The sequence below is a fragment of the Ochotona princeps genome, chromosome 6 (genome assembly GCF_030435755.1).
Source record: "Ochotona princeps isolate mOchPri1 chromosome 6, mOchPri1.hap1, whole genome shotgun sequence".
In the NCBI taxonomy this organism is placed as follows: Eukaryota; Metazoa; Chordata; class Mammalia; order Lagomorpha; family Ochotonidae; genus Ochotona; species Ochotona princeps.
Window position 1 is genome coordinate 18,747,884 of NC_080837.1, and position 21,338 is coordinate 18,769,221.

General features: G+C 46.1%; 1 protein-coding gene across 4 annotated transcripts in view; it reads right to left on the minus strand.

Annotated features, from left to right (window-relative positions):
* Positions 1–21,338, minus strand: part of TLN2 (talin 2) — a 462,999-nt gene that overhangs the window by 41,314 nt on the left and 400,347 nt on the right. For 3 of the 4 annotated variants that reach the window (XM_058665745.1, XM_058665746.1, XM_058665747.1), the window contains 6 exons: positions 15,339–15,485; positions 11,987–12,088; positions 9,262–9,381; positions 3,936–4,082; positions 613–779; positions 93–276 (listed from right to left, as the gene is read on the minus strand). In XM_058665745.1, the coding sequence (XP_058521728.1) occupies positions 93–276; positions 613–779; positions 3,936–4,082; positions 9,262–9,381; positions 11,987–12,088; positions 15,339–15,485 (867 nt within the window). The remainder of the gene's footprint in view (positions 1–92; positions 277–612; positions 780–3,935; positions 4,083–9,261; positions 9,382–11,986; positions 12,089–15,338; positions 15,486–21,338) is intronic. The other variant, XM_058665748.1, reaches the window with a different exon arrangement.

A 21,338-nucleotide genomic window follows, 5' to 3' on the forward strand; every position in this document is an offset into this window, starting at 1 on the left:
TTGTCTTCAAAGGGTCCCCCATGTCCAATGGATGCTTGTCATCCAGCGCTCATAGGAACACAAGGAAGGCATTCCCCAGGCTATATGCTTACCTGGGTCTCAGGGTCGTTGGAGCCCAAGCTGGCTGCCCCAAGCTTAACTACCTCAGCAAGCTGGGTGATGGTGGCTGCCGAAGACTGCGCTGCTTGGGCCAGCTTGTCTGGAGTGGATGCAGCCCCAGACACAAGCAGTTTTGTGTCTTCCACCAAGGCCTTGGCTGTCTTCAGAATGTTCTCCCTGAGGTCGGGACAGTACAGGGAAAGGGCAAAACCTGAGGACTTGCAGTAGTGCAGAGAAGGGAACTTTCCCAGGGGCTTTTGTTAAGGGTTCTGAAGGCCAAAGGGTGGTGCTCCTCCTCATCTTGTGGCAGTGGTGGAGGGTGTCCCACCTGTGGCCTGCGTAAGTTCTATGAAATCACCTGGTCTGGCCTTGCCAAGGCAACTGCAGCCAGGAGTTAACCCAGAATTGGAATGGGGGGAATTGCATCTCTGGTTCCTGGCTATGGCTCCAAAGTCAACCTTGAGTGTCAGGGGGCAGTCCGGCCCAGAACTCTCTGTCCAGGAGACCCCATACCTGTGATCTGCGAAGGTCTCGCTGTTCTCCGCATTCAGTGTTCCTGCTGTTGCAAACATGATAGTGGTGTCCAGGTCGGCGATGATTCCAGACACTGCTGTAGCAGCTGTGATGCATGCCTGTGTCCCCTTGTTCCCAGCCTGGAGCGCTGACAGTACCAGGGACACCTGAGGATAGAAAAAGTGTGTGAATTGGAGCATGACAGAGAGAAAACATGACCCACAAGTATGTGGACTCAATTATCTTCTCCCCCATGAGTTAACATAGCTTGGGAATTCACAGCCTCAGTCTGAACCCCACATAAGGGCCACATGCCTCACCTCTCTAAGCCTTGGGTTCCTTGTCTATAAAATGGGGCTATTATTTCTGACCAGAGTTGCTGAGAGCAGTAGGAGGGAAAAACAAGTGTCTGAAACCACCAAGATGTGGAAGAAAATAGGCTCCTATAGCCAGTGTGGCCATCTGCACCCTTCCACTGGATGCCTCAGGATGGGATCCAGAAAGGATCCACACACGTACCTGACCCAAATCATCATCCACCACTGGATAAGGATTCCAGGGACCAAGGTCCAGCAGGTTGGCTAGGGGTGAGTCTCAGTGTATGCTTCCTTCCAGCTCTCCAGCATACCCTCACTGTTGCAGGTAAGCTTCCCTGGCACACACGCCTGACCCTGCCATACCCTGTTCACCAGTGTCTGTAGCATGTGTCCACCAGCCCTGCTCTCCACCACTTCCATAGACATAGTGAACTGGCCAAACTGAGTCTGTGTCCTGCCTGCTGGGCCCCTCCCTCCTGCCCAGCCACAGACCCTTCACCCACAAGACACAGTTCAAAGACTCCCTTGGAATATACTCCCAACTTCCTTCTAGCAGAGACATAGCTCTGCCTCCAGGAGTTCATAGCCCTGTTTCCTGGCCCTCAGAGGAGCCCACTGCCCAAAGGTTAGAAACAGCCTTTGGGGGACTTCAGCCTAGTGGTTAAGTTGTTGACTGGGACACCTGCATTCCACATGGAGAGTACCTGGGTTCAAGACCCAGCTGTGCTCCCTATGCCAGCTTCCAGCTATCACACCTCCTAGCTAACAGCACCAGTGGCTCAAGCACCTGGATTCCTGCCATCTCCTTGGGGGACCTGGGTTGAGTTCCCAGATTCATGCTTTGTCCTGGCCTAAGCCTGGTCGGGTGTTTGAGCAAGAAGCAATGAGTAGCTGTTTCATTTGTCCTTCAAATAGGCTTTGCAAAGCCTGAGAGAAACAAGAACAAAAGTAACCCAGGGCTGCTTCAGGCAAGTGGCTGGAGACTCTGTGAGGTCAAGAGGTCATATATCCATTTCCGGGTGTAACAGAGTAGCTGCCCTGAAAACGTTCTGTGATTACATTTCTTGAGACATGCTGGCCACGTGCTGGCCACAGTGTTCGAAAAGCATTATGTCTGGGTCATCCTCTCCTCTGTGTTGCTCAGATATCAGCAGGCAGGGCACCGGGAGGTCTGCCCAGCACCCCCACTACCTGGTCATGTCCCAGGGCCAGCCCAACCTCAACAGCTTTCTTTTCTTTTCTTTTCTTTTCTTTTCTTTTCTTTTCTTTTTTCTTTTCTTTTCTTTTCTTTTCGGCTGATCCTCCTTTAAAAACCCCAGGTGCCACCAAGAAAAGACAAGTCAGACTGGCACAGAGCTGGTGGGGAGAGAGGAGCAGGAGGAACCCAGTTTCTGTCACGAACTCTCAAAAGGATGGCTGACATGGCCCGTAGCAAATTATGGGGCAGGGGGAACTGTTTTTAACCTTGATTAAAGAAAAAGGAGTTCAGAAACAGAGGCCTGGTCACTGTGAATGCCACACAGGTCAGCAGGTATTCAAAGAGCATCTGCTAGCCCCTTGGGGCTGGAGAGAAAGAGGGAGGGAAATCCAGGGGCTTCCCACTGGGGCTACACTACCAAGACGCACATGGAAGTCCCAAGGCAACATGGGTGCTGGCGGGAAGGGGAACAGCCAGAAGCCAGCATGGAGGGTCTGCTACCAAGAACTGGCCATCTCACTGCCCCTGGTGTTCCTGCAGGTGTAGGACATCGGAGACCTCTGCCTTACGAAGTAGCAAGGTGAAGGCCAGCTCAGGAAGATGGCAGTGTTCAGCCATGTTCACCAACAAACCCTCCCCTGTCTGTGGTACTCCTGCTTCAAGGTCTTCTCCAAGGGAAATCGGCCAGAGTAACAAGCCAGGGCTTTGAAAGCATGAGAAAACATCTGCCTTGAGCAGAGATTTATTTCCTTGCTGTCCATGGAGGTCAGGCACTCCTGCGGGCTCCAGGAGGTGGGCAGACAGCTGCCTGGCCTCGGTGTGGGGTCATGGATAGGAGTGTGGCAGCTGCTTCCAGGTGAGGGTCGCCCCCTGCCCATCTGAACTTTCATCACCATGCCTCTCAGAGCTGTCTACTAGGAGGCTTCTGGAAGTTCAGGGACAATGAATATCATAAAAGAGTGGTGCATGTCTTGAACACCTCTTTGCACCAGCATAAACTTATCAATGGATTCCATTTCCCAGTGTGTGTGCTCTGAACCAAAGTGCAAGGAAAGGGGAAAAATACCCATGCACATATGCCTTGATACAGCCCGTGCTCCTCACAGCTGATGAGACTGCTGCCTATATCCTAGGCAAGAACAAGAGTGCTACTGAAAACAGACCAAACTGCCTGGGAGAAAGAGAGTTTAGGACAAAGTTTATGGAGGATGGTGGCTTGCAATCACTCAATGTTTAACTCCCTGTCTGCTGCAGGGTCAAGTACTCTGACACACATCACTGCACAGAATCCCTCTTTGCATACTAGCTTTCTGAGCTAGGCATTAAATAGTTACATCACTTTACAGATGACTCTAGTGAACTCCACTGCAATTCCCTCTACAAACTATTGCAGTAAAAAAAAAAAATCTAGTGTTCCTCTTCACTCCTCACAAAGGCAGTTTCTGCACATCAGGAGATGACATGAAAGAACTACAGGTCCCTGTGACTCAGTCCATAGCACCCAGGAGCCTCCTTGGGAAGAAAGGAAAAAAGGGCATACAGTGTCAGCAAGAGGCAGCTACTGGGGAGTTGGATCCAGTTTGTCTGCAAGTGGGTTCTTTAAGAGTTAAGGAAGTCAAGGACCCCAGCTTGTCAGAGCCAGGCTCTCTAAGGAAGTGGATTTCTCTGGGCCTAGCTATTGCCCTCAGCCCCCTGCTGTATCCATACACGTCAGCTGCCTTGGCTAGCTGGGATTCCTGTCTCTTTCTCCATCACAGCTACCTGGACCTGGCCACAGGCTGGGCCTGACCACCAGGGGTACTTCTTACCTTTTCTGTGACCGCGCGAGCACACTCGATCAGCTCCCTCTTGGTGTAGCTGTCCGTGGGGCAGACCTGGAGGGCTCCTGCCTTTTGTACCAGGAAGATACAGCCGTGGCCCAGGTCCTGCACACGTGTGCGAATCTGGAAGCTGATCTGCAGAAGCAAGCCCGGGGTAGGGAAGCGGTGATGGCCCCTGCCATTGAAGCCTTCCCTGGGTAGAAATTTTTCCCTGTGTCCTATGGGCACCTGGCTAGGAAAATTCCACTCCTATAAGCCTCTGTCTGGAGAAGTATGGAATTTGGTTGATTTTCGCTTCTCTCTTTAGAGATTGTGACATGTCCACAGCCTTCATGAAGCACACTAGTACATGCCCCCCATGTTAACTACCTTGTATATAAGCGATTTAACTAGATGGGCTCTGTGGGATAATTCTGGTATTCATTCAACAAGCATTTATTGAGTCCCTACTGTATGTCATAGCCTCTTTGAAACAGGCAATGTCTTTTTTCCTTACAATAGTATTAAAGCTTAACTATAAGTTTTAAAATACAGCTTTAGTATTAGTTGTATTTTAAAGAGCTCAAATTCCTATAAAATTGGTGTATTTACCAACCAGAATATTTCCTTTCTCAGTAGAAGCACATGGAGAGAATGACCACAGGGACCCTAGCTTCCCTTCTAGCAAGCTGGGCTTGAGGTTTTCTTCAAAAGGTTCATTTGCAGAGTCAAGGCTCAGCAGTCATGCATTCTGGGCTATTGGATTAGAAGAGGCAGTTGGACGAAGAGAAGCCCAATGAGCCCCACTCTAGACAGGCTGCCAGCTGCCTCCCCAAAGTTTGCACTCCCTCTGGTTTGGTTTCATAGCACTTTGCATTTTCAACACAGCTGCCAGAAACAATCTTTCCCTTCAGTCCATATTAAGCCATTAACAGCACAGCAGAACACTGCTTTACGCATGCGCTTGGTTATTTTCAAGCCTTTACAACAGCTAGAAGCTCTGACTTATAATTCCAGCATCTTTCAAGAATATTATCCATGAGATCTCAGGGATTGTGGTGATCGGGGCAATTATGTCCACCTAGAAGCCATCTTCTGGCATCATCATGTCAGAGTCTAAGACTTTGGAGGGTTCACCTAGGTCTAAAATGGCTCTCTCCTGTGACTGAAATACACACTGCATTTAGGGGAGAAAGATTTTTTCATTTCTTAAGGTCCAAAGGACTTTTCAATCTATGTCCTAGAAAATGCTCATGAGTCAAAAAGTTGAGTTTCTGTTTTTTGGGCATCTTGTACATTGCCCATCAGGTGCTAGAGAGACTTCATCAATAGGCAAAGCTATCTCTTGGACCATCTCCTTGCACAGCTCCACTAAGAGGTCAGCACTAGTGCAGTCACAGAGCTGCTCTGGCCAAGGTGGAAACAGGCCTGGAATCCAGCCCCCACACACTGCAGTAAAATGCTACTTAAATCTATCTTTTGGGCTGGACAGGCTGGCTGCTTTATAAATAAGTCCGAGCCAAAGCAGGAGAATGCTGCATTCAAGTTTCAGACTCAGCCTGGTTCTTGACACCTTCCAGTGGACCCTTAGTGCTAAAAGGTCAGAGCTAATCTCTGAGCAAGAGCTCGCATAAATACAGACCTCTCCATGTAGAAGTACTGCTAGAACAGCCAAAGGAGGAGGATGCGGGGCAATAAACACCTTGAAAATTCAAAAAGAAAAAACAAACCAAAAAAAACCCTTATAGTGCAAGTGACTTCAAGTGGTTCCAACACTAACTACTGGAGTTGTGTGGCCTTCGACAACATATGCACCTGGAGCCTCAGCTTATATGTGAAAGAGAGACAAATGACTCTTACGTCACACACTGCAGCAGCTGGGATGAAGGGACAGAATCCACAGCAGCTTCTGAACCATGGCTGCAGACTGACAAGTTACTATTATTTTCCAGGGGGCACAAAGATGGCCAAGGGTGCAATCCGCAATACATAGTAATCTACGTGCAAAGTCAACAGAGGAACATCCTAGACAGGGATTGCTTTTGTAAAACTCATCAAACAGATAAGGTCTTTAAAAACGTGAAGCTTCTCAAAGCACCGCTGTGTTTCCAAACATGACCCAAAGTTGTGAGACCGCAGAGTGATCCAACTTTATACCAGTGTTGATTAGAACGGAATGCTGCTCAAAGACACTGGTTTTGGGGTTTTCAATTGGCAAGTTTGGAGAAGTCTTACTTGAGCCTCAAGAAAAACCCTCAATTCACTGTCTGCCCAAATCAAAGGAAAATGGGGAAAACTGTCCGTTGGTTTTGTGCTTTGAGGGAAATGAAAAACGCAGTTTTTATGAAGTTTCAGATCTGATTTCACTTGTAGAGAGTCTAGAAATAATGTTCATCTTTCCTTATTGCCTAAGATTGAGGGAAACATAGATTTTTCCCAGTACTTAAAAGCAGTGACTTCTAAAGCTTGGGCAAATACCATTTGCATGGGATAGCTTTGAAAGCTGAGAAGGCAGTAAGAGAATTTAGATGACAAACTTCGGAAAAAAAAAAAAAAAGAAAGGGAACAAAAAGTGTGTTTTGCAGGGGAAGGGAGGTAGTGGTCTCCTAAGAGTTTTTGGAAAAAACTGCACAGATCACAAGATTTTCTGAATCCCAAAGAACTCCTCTTCCTTCCCCACCCCCAACATTGTCCCTGTTTGATGACAGGTTGTCTGTCACTTTCCCTGTTTAAGGAAGTATGCCCTTGGAGTGGAAAGTTTTTAGACAATTCTCAAGCAGGCATCCAGCTCATGTGGACAATGGGCTGTGCTATTAGCCATAGGTGCTCCAACAGGGCATCCACCAGCTTTGAGAACAGCCAGTATGGCAAGCAGTTATGGCAAATGGTGGTGCGACAAAGCTCAGGCGGCTCAGCCTCGGTCCCAGGATTTAGATGGAGAGGCTGCAGCTCCTATGATCTCGATTTCCTTCTCTTCAAGAACTGCACAGCTGCCAGAGGGCTGTCACTTTTCTGCAGACAGACATTTTCAGAGCGATCTTAACAAAGGAGATTTCCCATGGAAAAACAAGCAGATAAAGCTCCCGGGTGATGTTCGAGGGCACAGCTATGGCCTTTACTAGAATTGCCACAATCTGGAAAAAGCCAGAATGCTGACTCTATGCAGCAGACTACATGGCTGCTGCCAAGATGGCAGCTTCCTATCTGCCTCGGACATAAGCATTTACCAATGCTGGGATGTGGGACTCTTGTGGCTACACAAACAATTTCACGGTCTTACAGTCAAAAACAACACTACATTGCTTTGGGGATTGCCTAATCTTCTTAGTACAACCCCCTTCCCTCCAAATAACTATCTGGAAAATACACACAAAGAATTCTCTTTCACAAACCACTGGTAGTCTTATATTCTTCCCTACTCTGGCCTAGGTCACACTGCTTGCCTCAGTACTGTAAACTACATCTCAAGATGCAACGATGGAAAAGAAAAACCTTAATGAAAACATCAGATGCTCCCAGCGCAGGGCCAGGAACCCAAGCAACGAGACCTGGCACTCTTAGCTACACAATTTCTTTCTTGGCTGCTCTGCATGATAATATATTTCTGTTTCAATGACCTCTGCTTCAATAAAAAACAAAAACAAAAACCTACTTGTTTTACACATGAGCTTGGTAATTCTTAAGAATTAAAAGTTGGAAAGGGCCTTAGAAGGGGTTGGAGGGTGGGGATCCACACCATTTATTTATGATGGTTTCTAGGGATAAAGATCCAAACCTTGCGGTAATCAACATCTCTTTCTTGCTTTAAATTCTCCCTCTCAGAGCCTATCCTTCCTGTTTTGGCCCATCCCAACTGTACCTGACTGCAACATAAGTCTCCCTACACTTGTTTATAAAATTCACAAATCACACGTTAATCAAATGGATCACATGCTTAGATAAATGATAGACTAGAATTGCAGTCTAGTCTTGCTAAAAAAACAGGGAGTCTATTTTGGAAAAAAAAATGATGAGCTTCAGTCAAGCATCAACACCCTTGGTGTAGGTCTCTGCTAAGGGTCTTTCTTGGTAGTAACTTCAATTACTCCTTGCAAAGAGGACAGTTCATGCTGCAGCCTCAGTAATCCTTCTGCGACCTCCCCAATGCAGGCACTGTTAGGAATTTGAGGCATCCCATGCTAGCAACATAGGTATGCAAGCACATATATATGATGCCCCTAGGCACATGCACTGTCACAACACACGTTAGAAAGTCACTTTGCCTTGGGTCTTCACTTCTGAGTACAGCACCTCTATACCCACTCCCCAATGGGCAATCTTCGTTAGGACATGCTCAGGCCTGACTCCCTGGGAGAAATGGCAGCACTAAGGAAACTTGGGGGACTATGACTATCATTGCAAGCAGATGAGAAGCTCAGTCCCAGCATTCTGGGTTGACAACCTGGTTCTCTTAGGAGTGCCTTGCACAATACGTGCTCAATAAACGGCTGGCTGAATCCCTTGGCATAGTTACCTCGATCTTACCAGTGTGCCTGCCACCCACTTGACTGCATTCTGTACTTCAGAAGGAATCTGAATTCTTTAAGGAGCCATGGGTTCCAGGGTCTGCAGGTTTCCTTCTGGGTGTCACAGGTGCCACTGGGCTGCCTGGAGCTCCACCCACTCTGTGCACGGTCCGTTGAAACTCACAGTGTGCAGACATGCCCGGCATAGGGGCTGCTAGGATGTGAGCTTAGGGACCTAATGTTTGCCATTGTATGACTAGTAAAGGAACAGGCACTCTGAGGCCATGACTATACTAGGAGGTAAGGAAGAGGTATTCGAAAAAGGCAGAGGAAGGGATCTGGGCCACTTCTGAGAAAGCCCCAAGGGTAGTCAGGCAGGACTGTGTTCCCTGAATGTGGCTACAGAGACAGGGACAGCCAAGTCCCCTTCTAGGCTCTTTCGACACCTATGTGAGCCTTTGGAAAACATATAGATGTTTGGGAGGGATGTTCTCCCTAGGAGGAATACATGAGAATACAGTGGCAGCCCCTGGATTGTGTATGCTAAGAGGCAATAGGTGGGGGAGCAAGCACAGGGGCCTGGGAGGACACTGTACACAATATCCTGCTGTGAGCTCTCAGAAGACCTCATCTTGATGAGAACCACCTAGGGTTATGAGCTTGGAACTTGCTGGGTTGACTGCAGATTACTAGGAACTACATCTGGTTCTGGCTACAGGGCTGGGGCCCCCAGAATCCCAGAGTGTGGCTAGGACCTTCCCCAGCAGGGAAAGGAAAGTGGACATCAGGGTGTGTGTGGTTCTACAGATAGGGGCCTTAAGGTGGCAGACCTCCTCTGGCTCCGCCGTGGCTGCTGCCATTTGGCCCTGGAGGGCCAGCTGCCCATAGTCACTGGTCATTTGTGAAGCCAGTCCTCCCAATTCCTCCGGGTTAGTAACCGACTTAGTCATCTGGAAAAAGAAAACAAGCAAGACACAAACACACACACACATACACAGAGAAAAGCATGAGAATCTCGTGTTAACATCACCAGAAGCCAAAAGAGTGTCATTTACTTTTAAGCTCCTGATGGAGTGAGGGTCAAGGCTTGCAGTTGGGACTGGACACTGGAGGTGATGGTTCAAGCAGAGTCCATGCTGCAGCACACACAAGAGGCTGCCCAGAGACCCTGCAGGCCTGCAGGGCCCCTCTTGGGCCAGCAGATTCTGCCAGGCCAGGTCGGGGTACATGCTTAGCGTTCAGGCCGTGCAGGTTTACTTCTGCAGGTGACTATGCCAGCCTTGTCCTATGGGATCCCCAGAAGAAGGGCCCTGAGAAACCTTGGCACCCTCAAGGTTGCTGCAGAGAACCTGTCTAGGCTCTGGGTCCCCAGAAGCCAGTCCCCACCCTGGGCAGGTGTGTAGGCCCATGAACAGGGCTGTTAAGGAAATTGTGCACGAGAAGTGAGGGTGGAGGCACTGCTATGGGCAGCGACCCTGAGAGCAAAGCATTGTAGTGAATTTGTGCCCCCTAAAGGAGAAATTTCCAGCTGCAGGTCTAGTTAAGAGTGTTCCATGGCCGAAAGGGTCCAGTCTTACCTCTTCATCATCAAGACAGTGAGCCTTTTCCTTTGATCACAGAATAACGTGTCTCATTAATCTTACCTAGCTAACATGCTAAGGTCTAGTTTTATGCCTTGATTCTCACAACAGGTTAAACCTGTCACTCAGAAAAGTGCCCGATGAAGGGACTGTCTTCCTGCCCTACCTCTTCTTTGGCTCTGGATCACAGTGTTGTCTCTGTTTGTGGCCCTCTGACACCATCATTTCTTTTAGGGGCAGGCATTGTGATTTAGTCAGTAAAGCCACTCCACTTGTAATGCTCACATCTGACTTGGGCACTGGGTCTAATCCTGGATGCTCCACTTGTCTGTTAGTGGTCTAGGGAAAGCAGCAGAAGATGGGCCAACCACATGCCACTGCATGGGAAAACCTGGATGGAGCTCCTGGCTCCTGGCTTTAGCTTGATTATGCCCTGGCCATTGTGGCCACTTGAGGAGTGAACCAATAGTTGAAAGTGTCTTCCTCTAACTCTCTTTCTTTCTAACTCTGCCTTGCAGATACATATTTTTTAAAAGTTTTTTTTTTTTTTTTTTTTTTTTTTAAAACTTGGCTTTTAAAATAATGCCACTTTTACTGAGATGGGATGGGAACAGCCATTCCATCAAAAACCTGTTTTCAAGGAAACAGCACAGGTTTCAGGCCTGGTCACGGATCCCAAGGAAAACACACCATAAATCACAAGAGCAACAAGTTACTATGGGTGCTCCATGTGTCCTCTGGCATCAAGGGCACAAAACTACTGGGGGTGACACAGTGAGGTACACTGCCCAAGAAACCAGCTGAACTCTCTCACGAGTAGCCACCAACCCAAGGCTAGGCCCCTTCAGATGACAGACATCAAGAGTTAAAACAAGAAAGCTCAAAGTCTGGCAGCAGACACATGAGGAGACTGCCCAGTAGTGTTTGTCTCCATGGCTGTGCCTGCTCCCAGCTTACCAGGAATTAGACACATTACAGCTCCTCGATGGCACCTAAGGTCTGTCCCCTGAGAAGGATGAAACTGGGCAGACTAAACTTTTCATAGCACATCCAGCTGCTTTCTGCTCCTTCCGCAGCCTCTGAACAGCAGGAAGCCTGGCAGAAGCACAGACTGCCTCAGAATGAACAGATCAGCCAGGGCAGCTTTCATGATCCAAGCTCAACCTCTAGTGGACACACAGTTACATGACGGCAGAACCGTCCGGAGCATTGCTCTGGGTTGCTAAGCCAGGATCCACGTGAGGTGGGTGGGGCTCATTCTGCCACCCTGCCACCCCGAGGGCTGAAACGGTTACCCAATCTCTTACTCTGGTTTTATCTGGCTGGCATCAAACAGGCATCCTCTGAAATTTTATCCAGTGGCATTTAAGCCCTCAAAGGTTCAGAGGAGCTTGCCTTGAATTTTCATCTTGGAGGATGTCATTTGTCATAGCTGAAGGAATGTTTTAATAAATCAAAAAAATGATACCATTTTAATATAATGATCTGTGCAACATAATTCCACTGGATTTTGTTTTAGAAAAAAAAATCCTCTGAAAGTGACACACCTGTGCTGGGTGATCTTTGTTCTGCTTTATCTGAAAACACCTTTTGACAACAAATTAGATCCCTAAAAGCCCCTCAAGTTCTCTGAGAGGCGAAGAGGGAGAGGACTCCCTGCCATACACTGCCCTCATACTTCTGCTCAACTCCCTTCCTTCTCAATGCCTTTGCTTCTCATTCTCTTTCCTTTCATTCCTTATGCATACTCATGTGCAGGTCTTGTCACCTCTAATTTCCTCTTCTCAGTTTTTCATGAGAATCCCAGCAAACTAGCCTTCTAAAACACAGATACAGAGGACACAAACTCCAACTAGAAGGCCTTGGAAATACACACAAGTCTGTGTCCCAATATGAAGCCCAGACTTGACACCTTGGGGTGATGGTGTGTAAAGGGGACAACCAGCAGTGGGCAGGGCAGCTCTTTGCTTCTTACCATTTCCTGAGCTGTCACAGCAATGGCTTTGGAATATTTAACCACAGTCGTCTGATAGTCGACAAATGTTCCCTTTGGTTCGGGAGGAGTACCTTCATCCAGCTACCGAAAAGAGAGAAAGAAACCAAAGTCATAGACTGAATTTCAAAGTATAAACTATATTGGTTAGAATGAGGAACTTTGGGGGCCAGTGCAATGGCTTAACTGGCTAATCCTCCACCACTAAGCACAGGCATCCTATATGGGTGTCAGTTCATGTTCCAGCTGCTCTGCTTTCCATCCAGCTCCCTGCTTGTGGCCTGGAAAGCAGTAGAGAATAGCTCAAAGCCTTAGGATCCTGAACCTGTGTGGGTGACCTAAAAGAAGCTCCTGGCCCTTGGATATGGATCAGCTCAGCTCTGGCATTGTGGCCACTTGGGGAGTGAAATAGTGAATAGAAGGTCTTTCTCTTTGTTGCTCCTCTCTGAAAATCTGCCTATCCAATGACAATAAACAGTTATTTAAAAAAAAAAAACAATGCTGAACTTTGGAGAATGGAGAGGACTGGAGTCAACGGAACCAACTTCTACAATAAAGACTGAAATAGAGATACAAAAAAGGCATCTGGGGCTTAGGTGAGAAGAAGCCCCTAGCAGGTGTCTCAGAGGCATGAAATTTGAGCTCAGCCTTCCCAGGTGAGAAAGAATAGGTCCCACATAAAGGATGGGTAAAGGGTCCTAAGAGATGGCAATGCCACTCTTGTGTGTGGAGGTGGGAGTGAGCCTGATTCTTCCTTGGGAGCATAAAGTGGTATGGGAGGCAGAATCTATACCACAGAGGGCTTCCTCAGGAGTGGAACACTCCACAGATATCTCTACTCTGGAAAGAGGGAGAATAGAAAGAATACACCAGTCCATCACTTGTCTGACCCCAAATGCAACCACAATTGACAGAATGGCAAGATTACCATGCGGTAGAGAGCTGGACATTCAAGGAGTAATTGTGTCCCCAGAAGGGTTGGAATATGCTGGTTCAGAAGACTTGCATTTCCCAAACCTGGTTGCAGAGCTTGTAAGTGAGCCTCAAAGCTGGTAGCTTAAAATCCCGAACCTTGGTAATTCCCAAGCACCATATGGTTTTAGAAAAACCAACAGATCTGGTCAAGAGTTATCCATGATGGGGCCATACAGCCTGGATGTTATTTCCCCAGAACTTTCAGCACAAACTCTACACCATTCTTTTCCAGTTTCTTTATCAAGCATTTTGATGCTACTAAATACTCCCACCATAGGTCGGAGCACGTTAAGCAAGTTAAATAGGACTGGGTAGTGAACACACTCATCAGTGCAAACTCAGCATCTTTTAGGTGTTAGGCGATGCAATGTGCCAGGACTCTCCCAGAAGACTGGTAATTATGGAAAACCTGTGAGTTATGGGAAGTAATAGGCCACCACCACGACCCTTCAACCAGTTTGAAGAAAATGTGAAAAATCAAATGGTAACTGTTTTAGGATTTCAAATTTAAATCATATCTTTTTGTTCACCTTGAGATGATAACTACCTCCCCCAACCAGCTCTTCTGATATTAATATGCCCTTTCTTGTAGGAAATAGAAGAGACATATGAGTGCAGGGTTTTTTTTTGTTAGTTTATTTTCCCTCTTTAATTTTATTTCTTGGCCCCAAAACAGAAAATATAGTTCAGATGAAACAAATGTGACTAACATAAAATTCCAAGAATCTGGGGGAAGGCAGAATGAGGAAGAACTGTGGATATCCAGTGAGGGCAGATGAGAGTTAAGCAGTAGCAATGCAAGTCTACTTGTATACATTACATAACAACCAAAGAAGAGAAACCTTTTATTTAGGGCCTCTTTGGTGTGTGTCCTCAAACGCTTGTAAGTCCTATGGCCCCATAATACCACACTGACTTCAAAGCCCTTCCAGAAGGACCCAGCCTGTTCTGGAATTCATGAGCAACAGTTATACCATTGACATCAGATTGGGGCATAGCTGATTTTTTTGTCTATAGCCCATCTTGATCCTTAAGACTCAAGGCATATCAGCCAAAGACTTCAGGATCTAGCTTTCATTTCCCAGGGATATATTATATCCCTTTGATTAGATATATCTCTTTTATTAGAATGATTGAAAAAAAATCCCAAGAACAAAAGGATTATCAGTTGAGTTTCTAATCTGTGTCAAGGAATCTTGAACTCTGTTCTTTAGCATCCTTGGTAGACACATGGCATGCTTTCAAAATCCTGTTATTCTAATGTCCTGAAAATCAAACAAAAGCACTGGTACTTATCCAAGAGCCTTGGCAAAAAAGGCATTTCATCCCATTTTATGCCAAACTGTCCATATTTGAAGGCTAGGAATCTCACAGAAGAAATTAGTGGACCCACTGACAAAGAGAAGTCTGGGGTCTCCAATAGGAACACTGGCTGCATGGTGAGTCAGGAGAACGATTCTAATGATAGTTTCAGGGCATCATTTCTTTGTGGAGATATAAACAACCAGCCTTCTTTAAATTAGCAATTAAATGCCACTTACTATCTTGAAAAACTATAGGAATACATAGGAATACAAGCTGACAATGGACATTCCCAAATACAGATGTCTGAGATTCTTGGCTATGCCTACACCAGACAGTAATTAGATGTCAAGGAACAAGTGCCCATTCTAATGACTGTCAAACTGATATGAGCAGTGACGGATGCCTTGGGGAGCAGAGGAGGTGACGGGCAGTGAGAACTGTCTGCAGTCCAATTTCCCTGCTGATGCATCTCAATGATGGGTCACTGAATAATGAGTGACATTCAAGCTATCATCGAGATCTGCCCCCTGCAAGAGTTCACTAATGGCATCAACACACCCTTTTCAATGGGTTCTTCGTGTGACCTGCTACCAGTACCGTGAGCACATTTAATAACTAGTGGGAATTTTTTTAGGTTCCACTCTAGATAGTTCCTGATTGACTGGGTCAGGTGTGGAAATGTATATTCTAAAAGCTTTCCATGATCCCATAAGGCCAGAATCTGGGAATCCCTGCATTACTTTCACCTTAAAGTTTGTTCCCTACAAAGTAAATAGGAGAGATAAGTAGTTTGTCACCTTTTGAAATTAGTTTGTTCATATTTCAAAACAATATCATTATCAGTCTTTCTCCATATACCACTCCCCACAAGTAGAAGGAAGGTGTTAAGTGAATTAAAAAGTAATGATCATCTGAACGCACACATGTAGGCTACCTGGAACACCCAAGGAGAGGATGGCTTTGCTGGAAGTGGCCAGGACTGTCAGTTAGTACTTGAGAGAAAGCAAGGAAGAGATAGGAGAAAGAGAGGAGGAGTCTGGGGGCTCAGGCCTACCTTGCTCATGGCTTCTGCAATGGCGTCCACCATGCCACCCACCAGCCCCACTTCGCTTGCGGCTTCATTCAGCGTCACCATGATGTCGTCCACAGCTTCCTTCATCAACTGGGCAGCCTCTGTGATAGCATCATGAGTGTGCTGCGCCTGAGGAGGGAGTGACAACAAATGTCTTCAAGCGGAAGAAAATGGCAACCAGTTATTCCAGATCGCTTAAGAATAAATTTTATAAAATTGAATGCCACGCACTAGCTCCACATTGGTGCATGGGAACAAGTCCTTCTTTCCTCAACTATGTTTGCACCGTTGTTTGCAACATCACTACAAATCAGAAGAGGACCCCTTTGCACAATGAAGTGAAAAAATGAAACTTCAACACCAAACAGTGTTTTATGACATGACTAATGCACATCACTTGTGACATGACTAATGTGCCGCACAGGATATTAGAAAGAGAATGCCATAGGTTCTTAAACACAAAGCTTGGCCCATTTAATGAAAAAAAAACACAGTAATATTATTATTAAAAAAATCCTTTCTCATAAAAGATATTCCTAACAAAGGTACCTCTCTTTTGATTGCCAGACAAGATGTCTTTCCATGTTTATAAATAAAGTGGAATTATGCCAATGTAAATACATGCAAGAGAATCAGACTGCAGAACAAACTAAAGCCTCTGCAGCTGTATGCATAAAAACAATCATTTTGCTATGAGGCTGGAGAAATGAATGAATGAGCAAGATTCCTTACAGGCAAATGTTCCACAGGCAAAACTCCTGGCCACACATCCTGTCAGCAGTGCCTTGGAGAGGTGTTGTTTTTTTTTTTTTTTTTAGATTTATTTATTTTTATCAGAAAGGTGGATATACAGAGAGAAAGCTCTTCCATCTGCTGGTTCACTCCCTACGTGGCTGCAATGGCAGGAGTTGAGCTAGTCCCAAAGCCAGGAGCCTGGAGTCTCTTATAGGTCTCTGACAGAGGTGCAGGGTTCCAAGGCTTTGGGCTATCCTCTACTGATCTCCCAGGCCACAAGCAGGGAGCTAGATGGGAAGTCGAACAATTGGGACACGAATCGGCACCATATGGGATCCATTGGGATATAAGATGAGGCCACTGACCCATTGTGCTGAGCCCTTGGAGGGGTGTTTTTTTTTTAAAAGATTTATTTTATTTTTATTACAAAGTCAGATATACTGAGAGGAGGAGAGATAGAGAGGAAGTGGAGCTGCCGGGATTAGAACCAGCGGCCATATGGGATCAAGGTGAGGACCTTAGCCACTAGACCACGCTGCCGAGCCCGGAGGGGTGTTTTAATAACTGTAGGTGGGGTCAGAGGCATTACAGCACAATAGATTAAGCCACTGTCCATGACGTTGACATCCCATATGAGAACCATTGCAAGTCCTTGCTGCATCACTTCTGATCCAGTTTCCTGCTAAAGCACTGGGAAGGCAGTGGAAAAAGACCCAATACTTGGGTCACTTTCATCCATGCAGGAAACCTGGAAGGAGTTTCAGGCTCCTGGTTTCAGACTGGTCTATCTTGGCTATTGAGACCGTTTGGGAAGTGAATCAGCAAATGTAAGATTTTTCCCTCTCTGTAACTCTAGCTTTCAAATACATTACATAAACCTTAAAAAAAAAAAAAAGAATTGCAGGTATCTCACACATGTGTGATGCACTGAGCAGAGGCTGAGTAAATGAATGAACGAAACAACGGAACAATCCAGCGCAGGCCTCCCTGAAAGACTACCAGTGACATCATCCTGACAGTAACAGTACTGGAAAGGGCCACAGTGCTGGTCAGAGAAACCTGAGTTCCAGTTCTTTTCTCGCTTTATTTTCTTTAAAGATTTGTTTATTTATTAGAAAGTCAGATTACAGAGACAGAGAGGGAGAGCCAAGGAGAGGGTGTTCTAGCCACTGGTTCACTCCCTAGATGGCTGCAAAAGGCCCTGGCTAGGTCAGGCTGCAGCAGGAGCTTTTTCTGGGTCTCCTGTGTGGGTGCAGTGCCAGGGTCCGTGCAGTAGGTGTGAATGACACGAAGGTGTGAAGAGAACAGCTCCCCTGCTTGGCAGGGCCCGGGGGAGCTTCCAGCTGTTTGGCAGGGCCCGGCGGATTTCTCTCTGACCACCTTGATGCAGTCTCACCACCCTTTTGCATGGACACTCAAGCACCCCACTAAGAATCCTGTAATCTATTGAGGCATTGTTTGCCCCTGTGAGATGGCTTTGGCAAATAATATCAGCTTGAGAGTTAATGTTACTGATAATGTCCTGGTGAGTGGGCCTTTAACTGCACACAGGAGTACAATCAAGCCCATGCTGTTTCCAGACACCTTATTGTGTACCTACCCATTGCCATAAAATCTGGCCTGGACATTTAGCATGCTTTCTGGGAAATGGCTTGATAAGAATTTTACAAACTAATGGAAATGATGGCAGTATGGGTTAAAACTGCCATGACAAAAAATATAGCTACTGGGACCCTAAAAGCTATCTTGTTACTGGGACCCTAAAAGTTATCTTGTTACTGTGACCCTAAAGGCTATCGTGTTACTGGGACCCTAAAGGCTATCCTGCTAAAGCAAAAAATATAGTTACTGTGACCTTACGGGTTAGCCTGTCCTTGCAACTCTTTAGAACATAGAAACTGTAGTTGCTTTAGCTGCTTTCATAATTTCTAACTAGAGGAAATATAGGCTGATTTCACTAACATCACAAAGATATACTTTTGATTATTGTTTGATCACTTATGAGGTTGTAGAACCTGCAGTTGTAGAGGAACTTAATGTTTAAAACCTTTTGTCTTAGATCTTTGTTTTTTCTCTTTTGATGTATTTCTCCCATTAAGTGATGGATAAGTTGTAGAATAAGAATTGTAGTAAGAGCGTATTACTGAATAAGATGTGTTGTCTACTGAGAAATTCTTGGCTGCAACGTTGGAATGGATAATGCCCTGTCTTGAGGTGAAACAATTTGTAGAATTGTCTTTGGAAACACTCACTTGTCAATTGTAGAATTGAAACATAAATGGAGTAAACTTGGCTCATTGCTAATTACAATTCTTTCCGCCGTTATAACTCTTGCTTTACTTGTTCAGATAACAAACTGTGTGAGCTTGCTGACCTAATGGCCTTTAGTGCCAATGGCCCGTAATCCCCATACACCAAGACCCCGGACTTACTAACCCATACATAATTCAAGGTAGGGGCCTGGTTGTCACAGGTGGCGCCAAGGTTAGAGCCGAGACCAGAGGAGAGCGGATGAAGACTGGCAAACCAAGATAAGCAAGGAATGTGGGATCCTTCCTCAATCATTTCTCAAGAAGTTGTAAATTGTGCCCCCCTGAAGCTATGTCAAAATGCCCCTAAAAGAAAACTTTGTACTGCTTCTGTATAAATAAAGCGGACAGCTTTCTCGCAAGGTCCACAATCATCAAGGAATCCTAGTGGTCCGTCTCTCCTTTCTTTCTCTCTTCTTCTTTCTACGCCTATCTCACGCACCCTTCTCGAGCTCCGAACTCTCGGCTGGAGCTGGACTCCGGCAGTGCAGGAGCCCAGGTACTTGTGCCATCTTCTGTGCTTTTCTCAGGCATTTGCAGGGAGCAGCTTGTACGTAAGTTGGCACCCACATGGGATGGTCCGATATTGCAGGCTGAAGCTTCACTGGCTATGCCACAATGCTGACTCCTGGGTTCTAGTTCTGGTTCCACCACTACTCATGTAAGAGGTCCAGAATTTGAAATGGAAATAACTGTAAAAATACTACATGGTGAAACTCAGAGCTTAAGAAATGGGTGCAGGCACATTCTTTTAATACAGGCTGTCCTTTGCTCTGCACAACATGACCTAATGACAGGTAGTTCTGCATCCAGTTCTGTTCTGCATCCAGGTGCTGGGTCTGCCTACATAGTGGTTAGCAATGCTGTGGCCCCATCATGGAGGAGATATTTCTTCCCACAGGCCCGGGACATGGAATCTTTACTTTGATAGATGAAATACCAGGCAGTCACTTTCCCTTTTGAGTGGATTTTAAAAATGATTTACTTATTTGAAAGGCAGAATGACAGAGAGATAGTGATAAACAAAGATAGATACATCAAGTCATCTTCCATCTGTTAGACATGCTCTATATGCCCACAAGAGCTGGGGTTGTGCCAGGCTGATGCCAGGAACACCATCCAGATCTTCCACTTGGGTGGCAGTGACCCCAGTCCTGGGGCCATTTTCTGCTACCTCCCAGGTGTATTAGCATGGAACTGGATCAGAAGCACAGAGCAGGGGTTGGTGCTGTGATGTAGCAAGCTAAGCTTCTGTCTGTGGTGCCAGCATCCCTTATGGGCACCATTTTGAGTCCTGGCACCTCTACTGCTACTGGCCTAGGAAGGCAGTGGAAGAGGGCCCAGGTGCTGGGGACCCCACAACTGTGTGGAAGACCAAAGAAGCTCCAGGCTCTTGGCTCAGTGCCAGTCATTGTGGTCATTTGGGGAATAAACCAGTGGATTGAAGATATCTTTCTCTCTCTCCTTCCGTCCAGGTAAGCCTGCCTTTCAAAACAGACAAACAAACAATTAATTAATTAAAAGCACAGCGTAGCTGGGATTTGAACCCCAGCATGTTGGTATTCCAAGTGACAGCTTAATAACTACACCACAAGGTTTACTCCTTGAGTGATTTTTTATAAATAAAAGGGAATTCTAAGAGGCAGCTATGTGACTCAAAAGAACTGGCCCTGGATAAATTGAAAAGCTATGGGAAACAAAAAGAGTCCCTCAACTATAGCATCTGATGAGACGTGAAAAGTACTGGTGACGAGTGGTGACCCCAGAGGCAGCTCGCTCGGGATGCAATGAAGCAAACCTATCATATAGCTTGATAGCTGATTTCACGGTACAGAGGAAGCAAGCCAAAATGTGCAGTTTGCTTCATTCTGATGACAGAAATCTGAAAGATGTTCTTTCCTACACAACCCCAAGAGAGGGCACATCATTTAAATAAGTCCTCCTTTCTGCAGAAGGTGGAATAAAAGGTGTGTGTTTCTCTATGTCTTACTTAGGATGGGATGACTGCTGGTGACACCAATAAGCAAGCCATCCCACCTATCATGTTAAATGTGTGCTAGGGGGAGAAATGAATGCCAACAACCCGTTCTTCCACCGGGCTCAGGAAAGCATTGGAAGCTAATTTGGGGAGTGGCTGCAGTAAAACACAGTCTACTCTGCAAAGTGGGTAGGACATTTAAAGGATCCCTTCCAGGTCCTGGGTCACTGAAACAAATTACAAAAGCATACCCTGGCTTTTGCTTATCCTAGTCTGTGTGTATCGAGGAATTGTCTAGGAGACCTGCTTAAGGGTTATAGTTCCCTACAGGATCCTTCTATAAAACTGCCTCACATTGCTCCAGGCTGCAACCAAGACCTTTTTTTCTTAGGTCCAAGTCTAGTTCCAGCTTGTGCAGAGAACATCCAAAATCCTACATACCTGGTGGCTCAACACAACAGCAAATGGCATAGTGGAATCTCAATGAAGGCATAGGGAAGGAACCAACAAAAAACTACTGTGTGGAGTCAGCAGGTTCAGCCACCAGGTTCTTTTTGATTCTAGTGGGGTTCCTCATTGATAGTTTACATGGCATAATCCACAAGAACAATCAGATTTCATTTGTTTTGGAGATGTCTGAAGTCTACTCCTCAGTTGGCCATATTTGTTTATTACAGGACTCCAGCTATACAGTTTCAAGTGGCAGGGACAGATGTCACAGATGGAAAATGGGAGAAAACCCTAGGGTTGGAGACATAGATCTCAACTTCAGTGAAGGGGAAAGCCCCTTAGCATCTAGAAATGCCCAATAGTGGAGAGGACTATGTTTTTGCAAGGGTGTTGCAGGTAGAAGGTGTTGGGGGTTTGCCAAGGATGCTACTGAAGAGAAACAGGTTGACTAAGGATAAGTGCAGAAGGGAGCTCAAGGGGTGTGTGAGAGGGTCTGAGAGCAGCCCTCAT